Genomic DNA, 19,983 nt, shown 5'->3' on the forward strand with positions numbered 1-19,983 from the left:
CATTGACTTTGTTTGCAGTCGTTTTGTGAATGACAAACCTGAACTGCTAAGGACTGGAGTCATATTGTCTTAAAGGGGTTGTCCTGGATAAAAAAATTAAAAAACATTTAAACATTAAACTAAACCCCCCTCCCCACCTACTTTATAAATTACTTGCATTATCAAAAATGCATATTTATCATTATCACATGACCGCCTCAGCCACATTTTCATAGAACCCTGTGACGTTCTGTTTCACCATAGTTAGTGGGTCTTTTTTTAAAAAAAATTTTTTCAGTTTTTGTGGTGAAAAAGCCCCCCTCGGTTTATACTTGAGTAAAGCAAAAAAAAATAAAAAAATTGACTAGCCGCAATAGTAATGTATAGAATCTCCCATAAAATAGTGAAAAAAAAGGCTTTTTTTTAAAAAAAAAAAAAGAATAAAAAAATAAAATAAATAAAAGTTGTAAGAAAAAGTACCGTATATACTCGAGTATAAGCCTAGTTTTTCAGCACAGTTTAATACTGAAGTCAAGGAAAAAAATATATATATTTTTTTTATTTTTTTGTTTGGGGGGGTCTATGACTAGCTGCAATAGTAATGTATAGAATCTCCCATAAAATAGTGGAAAAAAAATTTTGAAGCTTTAAAAAAATGTAATAGAAAAATAAAATAAATGAAAGTTCTAAATCCCTCCTTTCCCTAGAATACATATAAAAGTAGAAAATGACTGTGAAACACATTATACACATTAGGTATCCCTGTGTCTGACAGTGCCCGGTCTACTGAATATAGAGTACCTGCAGTGCTCCTGTTCCATCGGGAAGGGGTTAATAGGAGCACTGCAGATCCCCTATATTCAGCCAGGCTGAATTACAGGTGGGGAAAAAAAAAAAAAAAACAGTCTTCAAGCTCAGGGAATGGGCAGACAGACAACCAAAACACCCCCTCCCCTTCCTCAGCAATTACTGCACCCAAAAACTCAGACCATTTTAAATTTTGAAATTTTCCAGTAGCTGCTGCATTTCCCCCCTAGGCTTATAATACTCGAGTCAATAAGTTTTCCCATTTTTTTGTGGTAAAATTAGGGGCCTCGGCTTATATTTGGGTCGGCTTATACTCAAGTATATACGGTACTTGGAATTCAACAATGGAAACACTGGAAAAAAAACTATTGTATCTAAAGCCCCAAATAGGTTGTTTCCTAAGGAATTATATAGAAAAATGGAAAAAAATTAATCTTTTTGAACTACATCAGGATTCTTAATATTAACTCTGAATTACAGGGATTGGCGGGTCTGTAACATATGTGTATACACCATCAGTGTGTGATTGGGATTGGTCCAATTGCCAGGATTGACTTCTCGTGTCCATGGGATGTGTCTGGGACTGCAGTTGTAGCTCCGATGACCCATACTAAGGTTAAAGGGAGAATTTCCAGCTTTACCAACAAAATTCAATAATAATCCTTGGGGTTGCATACTATGTTAGAAATTGATATGAGTAACACCAACTGAAGCTGGAGGCGTCACTGGAGAGAGTTCTCTGGCAGCAGTGGGGACGCTCCCCTATATAAAGGTAAGAGACGTATAGCCTTTCTAAAGGCTATTCCGACGTCTAAAGTTACACATTTAGTGGTAGAATCTCTTTAAACAAATAGTTAAATGAATCTTGTAAGAAAGTGGCACATCCTCTAAGGTTCGCCCATCTCTAATCACCTTTAAAAAAACCAAATACACATTTTTCCACTTTACCTGCATTGGATTTATTGCCACAGATTTCTCAAAGCATTCTATGCATTGTTGGAACTCGCGATTCCGCAGATAGAGAAGGCCTTTGGAGCGTTGAGCGCGAGCACTGCGATGATTGGACAACTCCCAAGCTTTATCATAATACTGATGATCCCGCAGAACATCTCCAAGAAGGCAGTAAAGATGTGGGGTCTCTTCTTTTTCTAATTCCTGTCTCAGAATTTTCTCAGACTAGTAAAAATAAAGGTCAGAGATGTAAGAGATGATAAATATATTACTGATGTGATGAAATCATATTAATAAGAATGAAACCAATGAAAAGATTTCCACTTGGAGAATTGGACTTTCATTTACTGAAAGCTTTTAGTGATGCTTATGACTCTTAAAACCCATAGGTTTCTTTCTTACCTGTCCATGTTGTCCACTTTGTTCATAACAAATAACAGCATCTTCCCACATCTCAAGCTTCTCAAAAATTTGCAAAGCAGAACTGGTGCATCCAAGGTCAAAAAGCAAGCCTGCAAGTTGTCGCTTTAAAGAAAAAACAAAACGTGAACACGTATTTAATATCTGACATACCTTCTCTGATCTACCAGTTGATGACAACTTTAGGTCCCTAGTTGTCCTCATATTTGGCCTCAGTACAGTCTTTGTACAGTATGAAGAAAGCATGGAAGAGAATGTGAACGGAGCTGCAGTAACCCAGTACGAGTGCTAAACAATGTACAGATTTGTCTGCTCCCTCCAAAATGTAGTAATGGCACCAGGAGCTACTGCGAACGGTTCGTTGATGGAGGTGCTAGGTGTTTAACCCACACATGAGGATCAGTGATCTCCATCAAAAAGCTGGACAATCCCTTAAAGCTGGTCATCCATATCAGATTATTATCAATCAAACACGCCTATTTCAGTCAATCATCCAGTTGTTTGGGGGCCTCCAAACTGTACCCTCATGGGAAGTGTGCACCTCCTCATAAATGAAGCGGTCCTTCCACCAGTGTGGGGGATATGAAGGTTGGTGTGCAATACATAAGCCTTCATAAATACACCCCATTGACTTCAATGGGAGAATGTTGTGGACATGCTGTGTAAGACTTGTGAGAAGGTGACAGGCAGAGTGCTGGAGTCCAGGTATATCAGCCCCAGGTTTCTGACATATGTGTGGTCCAAGGTGGATCTGGAGTAGGCCTCAGCCCAGATGTAGATCCTTGGCTCATTACTGACCCATAAAAGGCTGCAGTTCATGGCAGCTCCTTGAGGTGGAAGGAGGTGTATGGGTCTGTCCTGTAACCCTGAGTCTGGTGATACTATATTGCTCCTGTTTTGTTCGTGTGGCTGGAAGTAAGTCACGTATAGTTAGGTTATCTGTTCTGTTAAGTTAGTTGCTCAGACGAGCAGGTATTTATTTTGTTTTTGCCGAAGTTAAGGCTGCATTTTGTTTTGTTTATTTTTTGTGCCTGAAGTCAAGGTTTATTTATTTTCCTGTTTTTTTTTTTTTTTAAATAAACCGGATTGCTGCATATTTTGTGTCCTTGTCTTGACTTTTTGGGCCCGCACCACTGCTTCTTTCGAGCTAACTTCCGCACACACTGATGCAGTCATTGTACAGATAGGGGGAGCAGTACTTCTTATTTGTAGTGTGATCCAGCATTATCTCTCTCACCTTTCATTGTAATCGTGCCCTCTAATAAAATGATCATGAAAAGTTAATGTAATCTGAAAAGTGGCAGGAACCGTCAGCCTATTATTCATCCTAAGTGGGAAATCTGCAATAATTCAGGATTTCTTTTCCATAAAGTGGCACAAATGACAAAGAACAAAAAAATCAATTTAACATAAAAAACTTGATTTAAACAGTAGTTCATTCTCTGACACGGCAATGGTCAGGGGCATGTGTGCAACTTGTGCTCAGTCGGTAAGAAATATGCAAGTATGATCTCATTGGTGACAAAAGGGAATTTGCTCCTAGCACCTCCTTCTGCAATGTAGCTCCCTACAGATTCAAAGAACCCTATGGATATAATTTGGGAATTAAGTCAAGCCAAGACTTAAGAAGAAGAGGGTCCCATCCACAGATAGCCGTTTCAAAGTTTTTGACTCTCAGCAGTGCAGAGTAGGGTGCTGGCTGAGTGAGAGGTCTGGACATGGTCAGAAGACGTAATGTCTGTCAATAAAGAGGACCTTTCATCAGATTGGGCACAGGCAGATCCATATACTGCTGGAAAACCGACAGCCGATCTGTGCCCCGGGTAAAGCGCAATCGGTCCCGGTACCGTAGCGCTATACAGTCAGAAGGATGTTTCTGACAGTCAGTCAGGAACGTCCTTCTCCACAGCAGTACCTATCGTGCTGCACAGTGTGAGTGGGGAGGAACACCTCCTTCCCATCCTGATAATACTCATCTATGGACGAGCACTGTGAGGAGAAGGAGGGGGAGTTCCTCCCCGCTCACACTGCACAGCGCGATAGGCACTGCTGTGTAGAAGGACTGACTGTAAAGTGCTACGGTACAGGGACCGATAGCGCTTTACCCGGGGCACAGATCAGGAAAGCCGATAGTGCGCTGAATTCAGCGCACTGTCGGCTTTCCATCAGTATACAGAACTGCCTGTGCCCAATCTGATGAAAGGTCCTCTTTAAGGAGTGAAGGTGCTGGAACGTATTAGATCATGCATATGCTGCTAAGAATTCTGGGTAAAAACTATGCAAATAAGACCTCATTAGTGAAAAGGAGAATCAATAACTTCTTCCTTTTGGTGGAGTTTTTCTGGCTTGGCTATTATATCCAGATAATGAGGTTATTGCAAAACAGGTTTTAACCTATAATGAGCTATCTTCCAAAAGGTGGCACAAAGAGGAAGTTCTTCCTTTTCACCAATGAGGTCTTATTTGCATATAGCAGGACATACATGGTCTAATAAATCTCTGCATTTTCTCTCTCTAATGGGGAACAATAACTATATAGTCTGCATAAATGATATATAAAACAGAATGTAATAGAAGTGCAGTAGGGAGAGATCTCTCCTTCAATGTATAATATAGAAGGTGTGTAGGTCTACAAGATGGCGCTCCACACATGCCAATCTTTCCTTGGTAGAATTTCAGTTATAATCAGACAAGAAAACAACAGAGAATTAAAATCAACTTCAGACTTCTGGCGCATGATGTGGTCTTGTCCGATTATACAGACCTTCTGGAGGGGGGTGGTTGATCTACTGATAGATGTTCTTGACCGCCCTGTCCTGTTTTCTCCTGAAGTTTGTCTATTTGGTGTATTGAATGAGGAGTTATGGCCACATCACACCCGGATTTTTCTTCGGGAATGTTTATTCTATGCCAGGAAGGCCACCGGCTTGCGGTGGATGGCCCCACGTCCTCCGTCGGTGTCTCAATGGCGGAAACTGGTTAACTCCATTCTCCCATTTAACCAAATCATTTATTAAGGTTTGGGGAGCATGGTGTAGTTCTTCAATTACCCAATACTCTGCCCCCTCACTGCGCTCAGCGCTTGATGCCTTTACGGGTTGAGAATGATTACCATCGGATGGAGCTGTGATCCCCCTTGTGCTTGTATAATGTATGAATGATGACATCGGGCTACTTTGTTCTATCCTTCTGTTTATGGAGCAGGCTTCGCCTGGTCGGGATGGTGCTGTGGCAGATCTTTCTTTATTTGTTTAAGCCTTTTTGCTGTACATTATTATGTACCTTCTACATATGCATACTCCAGACTGTATTGTGTCCATTGTTATATCTTCTTCAATAAAACGAGTTTAAAAAAAAAAAAATCAACATCAAATAAAATCCAAGATTTCACCTACTTGAATATCCCAGATCAGAGGCATCTGTGAGCAATAGAAAACTTTCATCCGCTCAATGACTGGAGGATTCTTTTCTTCAAACTGGTCAGCTAAAGCCTAAAAACAAGAGGGTAAAACTATTAAAGGTTCTGTAATTTATAGTTAGCTGAACTGTATGACCCAAGAAGGATGTTACTTTACTATAGGTAATGATGTCTGCAAGTGACTATCTTCTTTAAGGTATGACACAAAAATGTTTTGTGCAGTATACGGTAATTGGTTTCTTAAAGGGGACGTCTGGGATCTAAATTCTACCTAATCCGGGCCTGGGTTCTGCCAGTGCTGCACATTGTGTTTCCAGACTGGATTCAACACAGGGTCATGTAATGGGAACCAGCACACACATCCTTGCCTCCTCCCAATGCTTGTTTTTGTAGCTCAGCTCCATTCACTTAAGTGTTGTCGCTTCAAACAGTTAATCTGTTTGGGTCCTGGGTGTCAGACCCCTGATGATATTCAATAGATAATCTATATAAAGGATAGCCCAGTCCTGGCACTGTGACAAGGAGGGCTGACATGATCTAGCTTGCGAGACACTACTAAGCATCACAGTTTAGAATATTAAATAGCTTTTTTCCAGTTGATCAAGTGATAACATATGAATACAATGCTATCATATTCCGATTAGTGTCAGTCTGACCTCTGAGACCCTCATGGATCTAGTGAATGAAAGGGATGCAAAGCTAATTTAGCTGCTCCATTCACTGACACTAGGTTCACACCTGCACTTGGCTTTCCGTCTCTCTTGGGGACCGAGAAACGAAAACCTAACTCATTTAAAAGCAGTTACCCGCAGAAGCCTGTGGATCTTATGGATTATAAAATAAGGTAAAATAAGATAATCCTTTAATATCCCACCATGGGGAAATTCAGTGTGTTATAGCAGCATGATAATACAGTAATATATTACAAGAAAGAACACATACAAGTCAGAATAGCAGATAGAAAAGCTACTAGGAGTCATAGCAACTAAAAAGAAAGACTTCAGGATCATTTAGTTCTCTGTGCGGAGTGATCTTCGCTTAGCCTGATGTTGATTATACAGCCTGACCGCGGTTGGGAGGAAGGATCTCCGATAGCGCTCCCTCTCACACTTGGGATGAAGCAGTCGATCACTGACAGTACTGCCCAGTGCTGTCACGGTCTTATACATGGGATAGGAGTTATTCTCCATCATGGAGCTCACTACGGACAGTGTCCTTCTGTCACCCACCACCTGTACTGGGTCCAGGGGGATTCCCAGGACAGAGCTGGCCCTTCTGATCAGCCTGTCAAGTCTATTTCTGTCCCTGGCTGGTATGCTACTCCTCCAGCAGGCCACTCCGAAGAAGATGGCTGATGCTACCACAGAGTTGAAAAAGGCTCTAAGAAGTGCCCCCTGGATGCCAAAGACCCTCAGTCTCCTGAGCTGGTAAAGCCTGCTGTGGCCCTTTCTGTGCAGCGCATACAGGTGATCAGCCCAGTCCAGCTTATTATTGGCGTGCGCCAGGTTTCTGCCCGCAAAATGCAGAAAAATGCAAAGAAAAAAGTCCTTCTTGCACTTACAGAGTGCAGATGTGAACATACCCTTAGATAGCTTCCTTTTGCAAGAATTGTAAGGATTTGATGTGGAAGCCTGCAGAATTTTTCAGGATTCTTTGAGCACTTACATTTTTTTCACATAAAACTGCAAACTTGAAGTTAGAGCCTTGAACCACAAGCAATATACTTTCAATAAATACTGCCCCATTCTATGTCATACACTTCTTGCTTCTAAAATACCTATATATAATATAACTATAAATAAATGCACGCTAGGTCAGGTAGGTCTTCTGCTTCTCCAAAAATATACAAAATACCTCCCGCCTTGGAAGAGACCCCTAAATCATGTTTTGGCTGTGGGCAATGTGCTATGAAATGAGCTTTCATTATAAACTCGAGTCAAACTGTTCAATATTATTTCACCAGTGACTTAGGAGAGAAGAGCAAAGCGAGAAAACTTTACACTGTTTTGACATTGTGAATTACTTGGATTTCTCTTGTTTTCCACAAATTATTTCTTAATTTGAGGAAAACGTACACCTTCTGGAACACTCTTGTGGCCCTCTTTCCAAAAACTCGTGTTTCCATTCTGGTGAAAGGAGGAAAACGTTTTTGACACGAGCTCTTCATCAACTTGAGAGCCCCCAAAACTAAGCCAGTCGATACAAATTGAGCTTTAACTAGGCTGCTCGGTAACACAAGTGGTCGGAGTAGCGCTTGTACAGTCTGGCTTCACTTCACAGGAATCTGACACTAATGAAAGGGAGTCTGCTCGCCTTTGCCACATTTCCCCCCACCTCTGCGCAAATCTTTGAGTGATACCATATGTTTGTAATACACCACATAAAAGCAATTAAAAAGTCATCATAGAGCCGGCTCTGAAAGGTAATGTATTATCAAAACTTTAATTGTCTAATTCAAACAGGAAAAATGTGCCGTTGTTAGGGTAATACATCTAGAACAGTGCGGAGCAAATTAGATATATTTCCCGCTCTATAAACCAGCCCTGTGCTGTTTATTATGTGCTAAAACAACGTGCACACAACCAAGGCATTATTCTAATCACTACCGGTTCCACACTTCAGGTAATAAAACCTCAACGGGAAAGCCTCCAGCAATTTGCAAGTCCAATTTTTTCTAACTATGGATAACATCTAGTAGACAAGCATGAAACTTTTCCTGCAGGCTGTATACCTGTATGCTTAAGCTTGTAACCCTTAGGCAATACAAATTGGTTTGTTTGGTCATGTCATGAACACAGAAATGCTGTTGTCAAAGGAATTCATTTTCCTTTATATTTTTTTCCTATATATAAGTTTTTTTTAATTCTGATGGATGCAAATGTTAAGTCCACCTCCAGATATAAACCAAGATTTCATAAATGAATAGAGCAGGTGAATATAAGAAACTTTGTAATACATACTCATAGACTATAATGGGGTCCGTGTGTTATCCATGCGGTGTTTGCACAGAACACGCAGAGAGAAAGTACTTCATCAACTACTTTCCTCTCCGCACGATTCGTGTGGATACCGCGAGGAAAACACATGGACCCCATTATAGTCTATGGGGTCTGTGTGCTTTCCTTGCTAACCACTTGTCAATGCGTTCGGGAATTCCATTTGGGGAATCTCCAAGCGGCCTCTCTGAATGGAATACCGAACGCAGATGTGAACCAGGCCTTATCTTGAAGATTCAGCACAGTCAGTAAAGTTCCCTGAGCCACAATGCAGCAGCAGTAATTTATATCTGTTTTCCAGCAGCATCCCTATAGACTAATTTGTAAGCAGTAACTTACTCTGCTCAATGAAGAATCACATTTCTTTAGTCGGATATATTACAAAGTTTCTTTTATTCACCTGTACTATTCTTTTATGTAACTGTAACTGCTCCATTTGAGGGCAAGGTTTCCATCATTTTGTTGACTGCAACTCTGTTTGTTCAGATTGACTGCTCTCCATAAGCACAAGCTCACCGCACCACATCAGGATATCAGTGCATGCAATGCAGACTTCCATTAATGCAAGTGCATGAATCTCAAAAAAGAAGATCTGCAACACTGACTTGTAACAATGACAAAAAAGTGAACACTGCTGAAATAACTGAACACTAGGCCGTACACGCATTCACAAGACTTCATTGTTACACTACATGTAATGTAGGATAACGGTGCTAGTGCTGGCTATGACTTAGGATTACATCAGGATTTCTGCTCATTCCATGTTCAAAGCTTAATTCTGAAGTCTTTTGTTAACAGATAGCAATGCATCGTGGGAGTTTGGAGGCTTAAACTCAGCTATTAATTAGGTGGCAAGTTTGGCAACACAACACAGATAAACATTTACAAGTTAGGAATTAAAGATTTATTTAATGTAACATAAAAAAAAAACTAAAAAAAACTAGTATTGTCAAGTTTAATGTAATGGACAGCGGACTAGCTGTGTTACCAAAGTCACCCCTACACTATATGTCCCCACATTATAATGTTCCCTTCGTACTGCCCCACAGTATAAAGTCCCTTTCCTGGTGCCCCAGTTTAACCTGGGGGAAACTAGAGGGGACACGAAACTGGGGCAGTTGGAGGGGACATTAACAGTGGGGGTAGTTGGAGGGGGCAATAAATTAATGGCAGCTGAAGTGGGACATTAAACTGGGGGCAACTAGAGAGGGACATTAAACTCGGGCAGTTAGAAGCAGACATTAAAACGTAGAGGTAGCTGGAGGGTGACATTAAACTGGGGGCAACTAGAGGCAGACAGGTCCCCTCCAGCTACCTCTACGGTTTAATGCCCCCTCTAGTTGTCCCCAATTTAAGTGCCCTCCTTCATTTACCCCTAGTTTCATGTCCCTCCTCCATTTGTCTCCCAGTTTCCTCTACCCCTCCATCTCTCCCCCAGTTTCATATCCACCTTTATCTGCCCCCCGTTTCATGTCCCCCCTCCATATGCTCCCAGTTTCATGTCCCCCTCATCTCTGCCCCCAGTATAACATTCCCCTTCCATCTCTGCCCCTAGGTTACTGTTGACACACACACACACACACACACACACACACACACACACACACCTTATACTGCTAGTCACATCCAAAGCAGCCTATACATGTCTTACACTAGTCACATCCAGAGCTGGATTCACATGTCATATACTAGTCACATCCAAAGCAGCATATATATGTCTTACACAAGTCACATCCAGAGCTGTATTCACAGGCCTTGCACTAGTCATATCCATAGTGGCATTCCCTTGACATGTGTTACCCTAGTCTCATCCAGAGCTGGATTCACATGTCATACATTAGTCACATCCAGAGCAGCATTTACATATCTCACACTAGTCACATCCAGAGCAGCATTTACATATCTTACACTAGTCACATTTAGAGCAGCAGACAGATATATTACACTAATCACATGTAGAGCACCATTAATTTATCTTATACTAATCATATCCAGAGTTGTATTAACATACACACAAATACACACACACACACACACACACTCTCCAACCTGCATCTCACATTCCCCTCCCCTCTCGGTACCTTTAGACGGCACATCTGTCCTTCTCTTTCAGCATTATACGAGATACTAAGACACGACTACCTAGTCACGTGACGTCTGATGTCACACAAAGTCCTTCAGATTACTGAAGTATAAGCTTACTCCCGATCCCCCAGTTACCCCAGTAACAACCTTGTATCTGTTATATGAGCCGGGGGGTGATCGGGGAAAGCGTGTTAATAAATAAAACACCTCAGGGCAGAGCGGGACATGGGGGAAGTCGTGTGTGACCGCGGGACAGGAGCTTAAAATCGTGAAAGTCCCGCTAAATGCAGGGCGCTTGGGAGGTATGCACACAGGCTGCCATTATGAGACAAATCACACTATGGAGAACATGACAAGCTCATCTGAGAGACTGAGCATCCTTCTGCTGGCTACTAGAAACAGACACAGAACTGTGAGATGGAGGACAAGGGGCAGGAAATGCCATACTATAAATGTCTGATATCTGTGGGTGCCACCTCTGGGAAACACGCGGACTGTATCTCCAGGATGGGGGTATTCCAACCAACATCCCACCTGGTGAAATAACTGCTGGCTGCTGCATTCAGGTGGAGAGTGGGCGACATGTTTGCGTGGCTCTTTCTGTTCACTTCTGTAGGAGTTAGCAAAACAGATGAAAATAGTAAAATAAGAACTGCAAACATGAGCGGACACTTCTTCATTCTTTCTTTCCTAAGGCCTGGTTCAAATCTGCGTCGGTAATCCATTCGGGGAGTCCGCATGTGGACCCCCCCGAATGGACTACCGAATGCATTGACAAGCAGGGTGCAGTAAAAGCACATGGACCCCATGCTTTCTGCACGGTCTCCTCACGGAACATGCGGACAGAAAAGTACTTCACAATCTACTTTCCTGTCCGCAAGACTCATGTAGAGACTGCGCGGAAAGCACATGGACCGCATTATAGTCTATGGGGTCTGTGTGCTTTTACTGAACACCACTCTCCAATGCGTTTGGTAGTCTGTTCAGGGGTCCCCATGCGGAATCCCCCGAACATATTACCAACGCATTTGTGAACCAGGTCTTAGCTACAGTGGCCAGCTACCACCTCACCAAGATTCAATGGGGTACACCAGCACTGGAGATACATAAGGGTCCTATAAATAAGCCATGTATATCTAAGATGGTAATACCCCTTTAAAAACACAACGCTGCACTTGTACTTATTCCCTACATAGATTGCAGGGTTCTTTGTACTACTATCAGCACCTCCGAAGTCAACCCATAAATATTCTCTCATCTGCAGAGTTCTAGCAAAATAACACATATTTGTACCATGCAGACGACTGACTTATGATGGGAGGCAATCACTAAATAAATGGGAATTTCCTCACTTCTGACCTTGTGAGAAACACTAAAATGTTTGTGTTATTTTAATGAATTTTTCTGACAGACAGAATGAAGTAGATAAATGTAGAGCGAGAGAAAGAGAGGAAGGGACTGGTACAGATACAGCGAACGAGTACAAGTTACAAAGTTGCAAAGAAAACCAAAAACACTTCATTTCATACACAAGGTTAAAAGTCAAGGAACTCAATTAGAGGTTAACTCACTCTCATAAATCACTGCTTTAGAGAGACGTGCACAGAAAAGGATAATTTAATAAATGGAAGATGAGTCAGGATAATTATGGACGTCAAGGAGAACCATGCCAAGTCCCCCTCACTTTCTAAATGAACATGAGTGATTTCATACACGTTTAATGTGGATTTTTAGATACTACTATGTCATCTTCTTTATACTAATGATGGCTGAGTTATTACTGCAGGTTTATCAGGCTCATTTGTTATAGTACTAGTCATGTACTTTGCTGCAATAACAAATTACCAAAGACACAAATATCCAAATTACTCTATAAAATGCTTGCCTATGAACCTACCAGCCTCAGCTTGTTCAATGGGTTATCAAGGGTTCAATAACGAAATCTAAGCATGTTGTGAAATCTCAGAACTGAACATATGACAATAAACTTCTTGTATATATAAGATAAGATAAAACAAAGATAAGATAATCCCACCATGGGGAAATTCAGTGAGTTACAGCAGCATGGATAATACAGTAATAATACAAGAATACAACATACAAAAGATCAGATAAAAGATAAAGGAAAGACGATAGTAGGGGGAGTATCACAACTGAAAGATCATCATTTAGTTCTCTGTGCGGACTGATCTCTGCTTAGCCCGGTGTTGATTATACAGCCTGACCGCGGTTGGGACCTCCGACAGCGCTCCTTCTCACACTTAAGGTGAAGCAGTCGGTCACTGACAGTACTGCCCAGTGCTATCACGGTCTCATACATGGGATGGGAGCAGCTTGGAGCTCACCATGGACAGTGTCCTTCTGTCACCCACCACCTGTACTGGGTCCAGGGGGCTGCCCAGGACAGAGCTGGTCCTTCTAACCAGATAGTCAAGTCCGTCCCTATCCCTGGTTGGTTTGCTATACCCCCAGCAAGCCACTCCGAAGAAGTCCGCTGATGCCACTACTGAGCCCCCTGGACTCCAAAGGCCCTCAGCCTTCTGAGCAGGTAGAGTCTGCTGTGGCCCTTTCTGTTTATATATGACGTAAATCATTCAGAGGAGACATTTTATAAAGAGAACTGGTCAGAAGGACATCAGAGCACCTTAAACAACTGCTCCCACTAAAATGTATCCAGAAGACCCATATCAAGGTATAGTATACCAGCACATTGTGAGGCCCTATTCTCTATCCAATTACTCTACACACCATTTCTACAGGTCTGAATGAGCGTAGTGGAGTTGTAGTAGGATTTCTCATTACCTGCTCTCCCACATATAATGCACTGCCACCTGCCTAATACATAAGAAATGGTTCCGTTTTTAGGTAGCAAATTGCATAAAATAAGGACACCTATAGACACCTTTGTAATGTCTTGCTACTCCAGCGCCGCCACTGCCACTTCAGTCCGGTCACATGCATCCATACACAAATGCCCACTGAGGTCAGCCTGTGGCTGCAGCAGTCATGTCAATAGTGACCAGTATATCACTTGTACAGGGCCCAGGGCAGCAGCGCTAGAGTGAAAGAACATGAGTGAATATGGGCTCAACACTTTTAGAAAATCCCACACAACCCCATTAACTAGAGCGTTCTACAAGGCAGACCACGCTTACAGAACTAGACTCTCTTAACTACACATAAACATGTCAGTCTCCCCCAGACATGGATATGTATTAGCAATCAGCAGCCGTTCTAGATGTCCTTTACTACCTGTTAAATCCCAATTTACGGTACCCTTAATACAGTATATTGCCTGTAGCATTATTATATTGCCATACATTTTGCAAACTTCAAAAGTCTATCAAAAGCTCCATGATGCAGAAGAAAGTGCCAGTGCTTAACGTGTGCATGCCCTATAAACTTACATACTTGAACGGTTTGTTAAGGGAGATAAATATCTGCATTTACTTTTTCAATAAAATTGTTTCCTTATAAGTGACTGTGGTTAATGAAATTTGGCAGTCACTCATTTGTGTTATGAAGTTTAGTAATGTGAATAGCCAACTTATTAACTTTTCTCAGTACATTCAATTCAACCCCATACAATTAACAGACATCAAATACATCCAGCTATCCTTGCACCCCTGAAGACAGCCGGGAGCAGACATTCTTATTTATTCATTTTCTTAGCATCCAATTTAATAGTGTGCATAAACTTGGCCAAATAAATTGTCTCATTACATCCAGATACCGCGAGTTCTAGCAATTCCAAAGCATGTGCATATCTAACCTTACAGTGCGTGTCCACCACTTAACATCTTGTCAATTAAACTCCAACATTTCCATAAAGCGTATCTAAACTTCTAAAACTACTTATTTATTTTATAACTCAACAGTGCAGGTAATAATAATCAATTTTGAAATACATTATATTTAAAGGAGTATTCCATCTCAAGGATCCTATCTATACTGTTAGCTTAAATAATTTCAAGAATTTTCCTAAATACATTGCTTTAGCAATGCTGCTTTGTTTGCCTGCTATGTGAAATTATTCATTTCATTGTGTACACATTTATTCCATGGAGCACAACCAATCTGATAAGACAAGATGGATGACTTGAGTCACTGCTCTCTGAGGGGGCGGAGTGCTCTCACTGTTATGTACAGCTATGCCTTCAAGACAATCAGCTCCCAAAGAGCTGAAGCATGAGGGGGCTAGCAACTATCGGATAGTTATGGCCTATTCTAAGGGTAGGCTATTAAAAAAAAAAATCTGGTAAAACCCCTTTAACTTGATAACTATCTGCAGCTTAACAACTGAAAAATGTAATAGAAAAGCCACTGAAACAAGTCATTTAAAAAAAGTTTGCTTAGTAAATGCTTCAAATGTCAACTTTGCTGATCTGTAACATATCTGGTCAGGGGTCTGTTTATGAGAATGGGGGTCCCGAGCCCCCCTATCCAGAGGCATTTGACTAGAGCAGTGACCTCAAATGCACCATGAAGCTCCAAAGTCTATGGGACTAGTTGAGATAACCAAGTTCTGCAGTCAGCTATCTCAGTCAGTACTATAGCCATGGATTAGACTGATAGGGTACATATGTGAGCACTATTTCAGTAAATGCCTCCTAAAACAAGGGGCTTGAATTCATTTCTGTGATATTTGTTTTATTAGTCATCCCCTCTCCTGGCCACCAAGAATAATGAATTTATTCTCATAGCTTTTGCTTCCGTCTAGGAATGAAAATCCCATTTTGATCACAGATGGAATCTTATTCTCAAACTACTCCAAATTAGATTATTTTAGAAATCAACGAATAACAAAGTTTCCCACCCAGTAAACACGAATTCTTGCCAAATCACATCTATAACATCCTGTGACCAGACTGAGGAAAGCAACAAAAACTTTTGGTTATTGTGTTCAAAAGATCAGAGGCCTTCAGAAACACATATAACCTCATGGAATCCTTGAGAATCCTTGCATTCTCCTGCAGGGTAGCTCGCTAATATTCTTAAAGGGGTTATCCAGCATGAATCACTTAGTCTTAGGATAGATTGTAAATTTAAGATTGGTGGGGTCCAATACATAGCCAATAAATAGACTTCCTTGCAGGGACTGAAAGTAATGTCCTACTTTATATGTTTAGTCTTGGGTAACCATTTTAAATTTGGGAAAAACCTTACCGGCTTGTTCCTACTCTTTAGGAGTACTTGATAGACCAATATGTGTCCAGAAAAAAAACAAGGTTACCAAATTCTAAACACACCTTTCTTCACTTACTGCATTAGTGTGCATGCTCTAAGCTCTTAAGCACATTCTAGTGGTGACGGACTCATTACATACAGCCATATTTATGGTCCATGGGTATACAATGGACTGCACCAGAAACCGTAATAGTCCATGCTGCAATTCACACAACAGTTTTTTCACACGGCATTCTCAATCAGTATTGACAAGGACATGAACACCATTGTAGACAACTCTCTCTTATGCTCTTCAAGTTCATCTCAGGAATACATGGACTATAACAGTAGATGAAAAATTGTCTGTTATAAATGCAACTTGGATGTTTTTATTTAGACATACATGTGAACTGGTCGATAAAACTGAGTTCATACGGGGTTTTATTTTTAATCCGGATTTTGACACAGACTCCGCCTCAGAATCCAGCTCCAAAAAATGCCTCCCATTGAAGTCAAAGGAAGCTGTTCACTTCTTATTTCCGCTAGTAGTTTTTTGCCGCTCGTGGAAAAAAGAAGCAAACTGCCCTATCTTGATGCAAATTCCACAGCTGAATCTGAATCTTCTAAAGGCAGGAGAAGAACCAGCGTTGATTGGCCGACTGTATAACATTTGGCCAATCAATGCTGGTTCTGCATCTAACTTTTCCATTCAAATAGCGAGTGGTACTCGAATGAGTACGAGTATTTTGAATACCGTAGTATTCGATCGAATACTACTCGCTCATCTCTACTGGTATCCAGTCGTGGCTAGCTGTTTTTTGGACCGGATCCTGAGACGGCCTCCGCGTCAAAATCCGATACAAAAATCCCCATGTGAACCCAGCCTAAATGAGACTATTTTACCTCTTGTATCAGATATTCAGTATATTGCTGTGGTGTGCTCATATACCAGTCCATCGGTTATACCATGTGACCTCTCTTCCGGCTTTCTTAATCCTACAGAGTCTTCAGCGGGGAGCGGAATCAGTCTGTCTATGCATGTTTACAAGATTCTTAATATGCTTCTCATAGGTATGCACAGAGAGACCGAAATCCTAAAAATGCTACATTTCTGTACTATAATAGGTGATACATTGAGAATCAGGTCACGGTATTTTTAGACAATGTATCCACCAGGCAATCTGCCACAGTATCTAAGTACTATGTGTTTTTCTTTTACTACCTGGCATTTTTGACTATTCACCGCATTGGCAAGCCCAAGATTACTGAAAGAATTATTAAACTAAGCAACGCAGCATGTCTGAGCTATAAAAAGATTCACTTTATATCAAAGTTTGTATTTCATTCAATGTAAATTTTTGTATTATTGAATCCTATAGCCTAGTAATGGAGGGCAGAAAGTAGGTTAAGGATGGAGCTCTCGCCTAACAATAGCTTTTCCCCATTTTCAATTTTTAAAGGTTGCAAACATCCAAGGAACATCTGTTCTCTAAGCCTACAGGAAAGAAATTCTGTTTTCCCTTTCATGGAAGGCTCCGCTTTCTCCTTTGTTATTTGTAAACGTATTAAATATTAGACTAAATTCATAAACTATTACACAGACCGCTCATTTTGGCTTACGAGGCAAAAAGTATTCAAGCCTTAAGTTTATTATAGATGGAGATGAGTTGCTCTGTGAATAATAATAATGAAAAATCAGAGGCTAGCATCGATACAGAACGTGATGGCGAATAAAGAATTTTTGCAGGCAAGAACAACGTTTTAAATGCTGATAAGCAAAGTATTGTTTTCTATATCCTGGCAGGATGCGGGCGGAAGCGTATTATATACTTACTAATATGTGCCAGAGAAAAGAACATGGCGCGGAGTGGAAAAACATTTAAGTTAAAAAAAAAATATGACTTTAATATTAATGGAATTCTCAAGATTGTTAATAAATATCTTGAGTTATTCTCTGTTCATATTTAATATCAAACTTCTCTGTTCCTATCACCACTTTAGATTACATATATTTGAATGGAGGGTTATAGTGTTAGCAATGCAGGCTGTTGGTGAAAATATCTTATTTATACACTAGGTAGGAATGTCTGTGAGCTATGCCATATAGGAAACAAACGGATTCTCAGGGCAGGGGCATTTGCATATATTTTTTCCCATGTTTCCAAATTTTTCTCAATGAGGGATTAGTAAGATTTTATTATTTTAGGGTCAAGCTCACAAAGGCTCCCCTTTCAGTGCTCAATCCTGCAAAACGCATTCACAATCCTGCAGTGACTATAGTCAGACCCCTATTGTCCTAATACTGATGGACTACCCAATTTTATTCGGCTGAAAATACCCTTTAAGTTTACCATGAACACTCAGCTAACTATCAAACATGTATGGGGCTTCCCAACTCTCATGGCATCTGCTATGGAGAAACAAGGATCGAGCAGTTGGATTCTGACATGTTCAATCCTTTTGACCACAGTGAGATAAGCTGCTGCCAGAGATATAGAGAGATATAAGGAGAGATTATCTGGAATCTTAAGTGTATGGTGAGCCATAGGCTGGTTCACATCTGCGTTCGGTATTCCATTTGGGAGGTCCACTTGGGGACCCCCTCTCCATTGGAATATCGAACGCATTAAAAAGCAGAGAGCAATGAAACCACACGGACCCCATTATAATCTAGTTTTCCATGCGGTGTCCCCATGAATCATGTGGAGAGAAAAGTGCTGCTTGAAGTACTTTTCTCTCCTCTTGACTTATGCGGACACCGCGCAGAAAACACACGGACCCCATTATAATCCAAGGGGTCCATGTGGTTTCATTGCTCACCACTTTTTAATGTGTTTGGTATTTCGTTCAAGGAGGGAGGGGGTCCCCAAGTGAACTTCCTGAATGGAAAACCGAACGCAGTTGTGAACCGGGCCTTAGAGATTACTTAATGTTTACATTGTTTTTGCTAAAGGCAATGTAAATTTACTAAAGTTAGCCATGTGATAGTTATAGTCTATAGTCACTGCGGGATTGTGACTGTGTTTTGCAGGATTGAGCACTGATCAGGCTGCAGTGATTGTCCAAGCCTATACAGGCAGGGGGGCCTTTGTGAGCTTGACCCTAAGATAATAAGTATGCTACTAGAGATGAGCGAGTAAAGTTCGGATCAGCCGATCCGAACATCACGCACGCATTGAAATGAATGGACGTAGCCGGCACGCGGGGGGTTAAGCGGCCGGCCGGCGTCATAGCGGAAGTACCAGGTGCTTCCATTCAATTCAATGCGTGCGTGCTGTTCGGATTGGCTGATCCGAACAGTACTCGCTCATCTCTATATGCTACCAAAAAGATACAACATGTCTTCTTGGTCCTTAATTTCTCTCTGCAATAATGAAGCTCTATCTGTTCTTATTCAATTTTTTCTCCATGTGCTCATTATTCTTTACATTTGTAGAAAATCTGATATTGGGAAAATTTGCATGTGCAAAGATCGACATCTCTACACAAATAATGTATACAAAAGGTGAAAAGTATGAGCCAGCATTGCAGTCTTCAGTCTGTCAAACCATGACACTCGATTGATCGGTACAATTGATCAATGCCTCCATGGCGGTCACCGTGTAGCCCTAACCTAACCCCGCAGCTCACTAGGAATTCTAACAACATGTTAATCAGTAATAAAGACCCAAGTCAGACTCCAAATGTTATTAGGGCAAGAGGGCTAAAAAAAACCAAAATCATGGGGCCCTGCTTCTCCTTTCCACTGCAGAGGTGGTCTATTAATGTATGGTCAATCCACAGTCAGTGGAATTAATAACTTTAATTTCTATCCAAATATTTTAATAATTTTTTAGAAGTACCGTCTTAGAACATTAGAAGACCATAATTGAGACTTTATTACATTTACTGTTATTTCATTATTTCTCGCTCATAATAAAATTCCATTTAGGTTTTCTAAAGACAAAAACTTCTAAGGCTCGGTGGTGCCAATCCTTTTAATAGCTAATGAGTATAATTACATTCTTCAGATCTAATATAACCCAAACAAGGGGAATTATTTACCAAATACTAAAATCAGCTTCCTTTGATCAAGATTAAAGGCACGATGGGGGGGGAGGGGATATGTCAAACCGACACGAAATGGAATAAAACAGCAACTAAGGAACGTATTTTCTTAAC

The 19,983-nt window shown here is 41.0% G+C and overlaps 1 protein-coding gene and 1 long non-coding RNA gene across 2 annotated transcripts in view; one reads left to right on the forward strand and one right to left on the reverse strand.

The window, feature by feature from the left end:
• LOC142197309 (uncharacterized) overlaps positions 1-19,983 on the forward strand; it is a 644,898-nt gene that overhangs the window by 401,302 nt on the left and 223,613 nt on the right. The window lies entirely within an intron of this gene.
• The window catches only part of TTC27 (tetratricopeptide repeat domain 27), a 267,096-nt gene that overhangs the window by 45,867 nt on the left and 201,246 nt on the right, over positions 1-19,983 (reverse strand). The window contains exons 12-14 of the mRNA XM_075267495.1: positions 5,553-5,648; positions 2,140-2,262; positions 1,735-1,962 (exon numbers count right to left, since the gene is read on the reverse strand). Of these exons, the coding sequence (XP_075123596.1) occupies positions 1,735-1,962; positions 2,140-2,262; positions 5,553-5,648 (447 nt within the window). The remainder of the gene's footprint in view (positions 1-1,734; positions 1,963-2,139; positions 2,263-5,552; positions 5,649-19,983) is intronic.

This window comes from Leptodactylus fuscus, chromosome 3 (genome assembly GCF_031893055.1).
Source record: "Leptodactylus fuscus isolate aLepFus1 chromosome 3, aLepFus1.hap2, whole genome shotgun sequence".
Lineage (NCBI taxonomy): Eukaryota > Metazoa > Chordata > Amphibia > Anura > Leptodactylidae > Leptodactylus > Leptodactylus fuscus.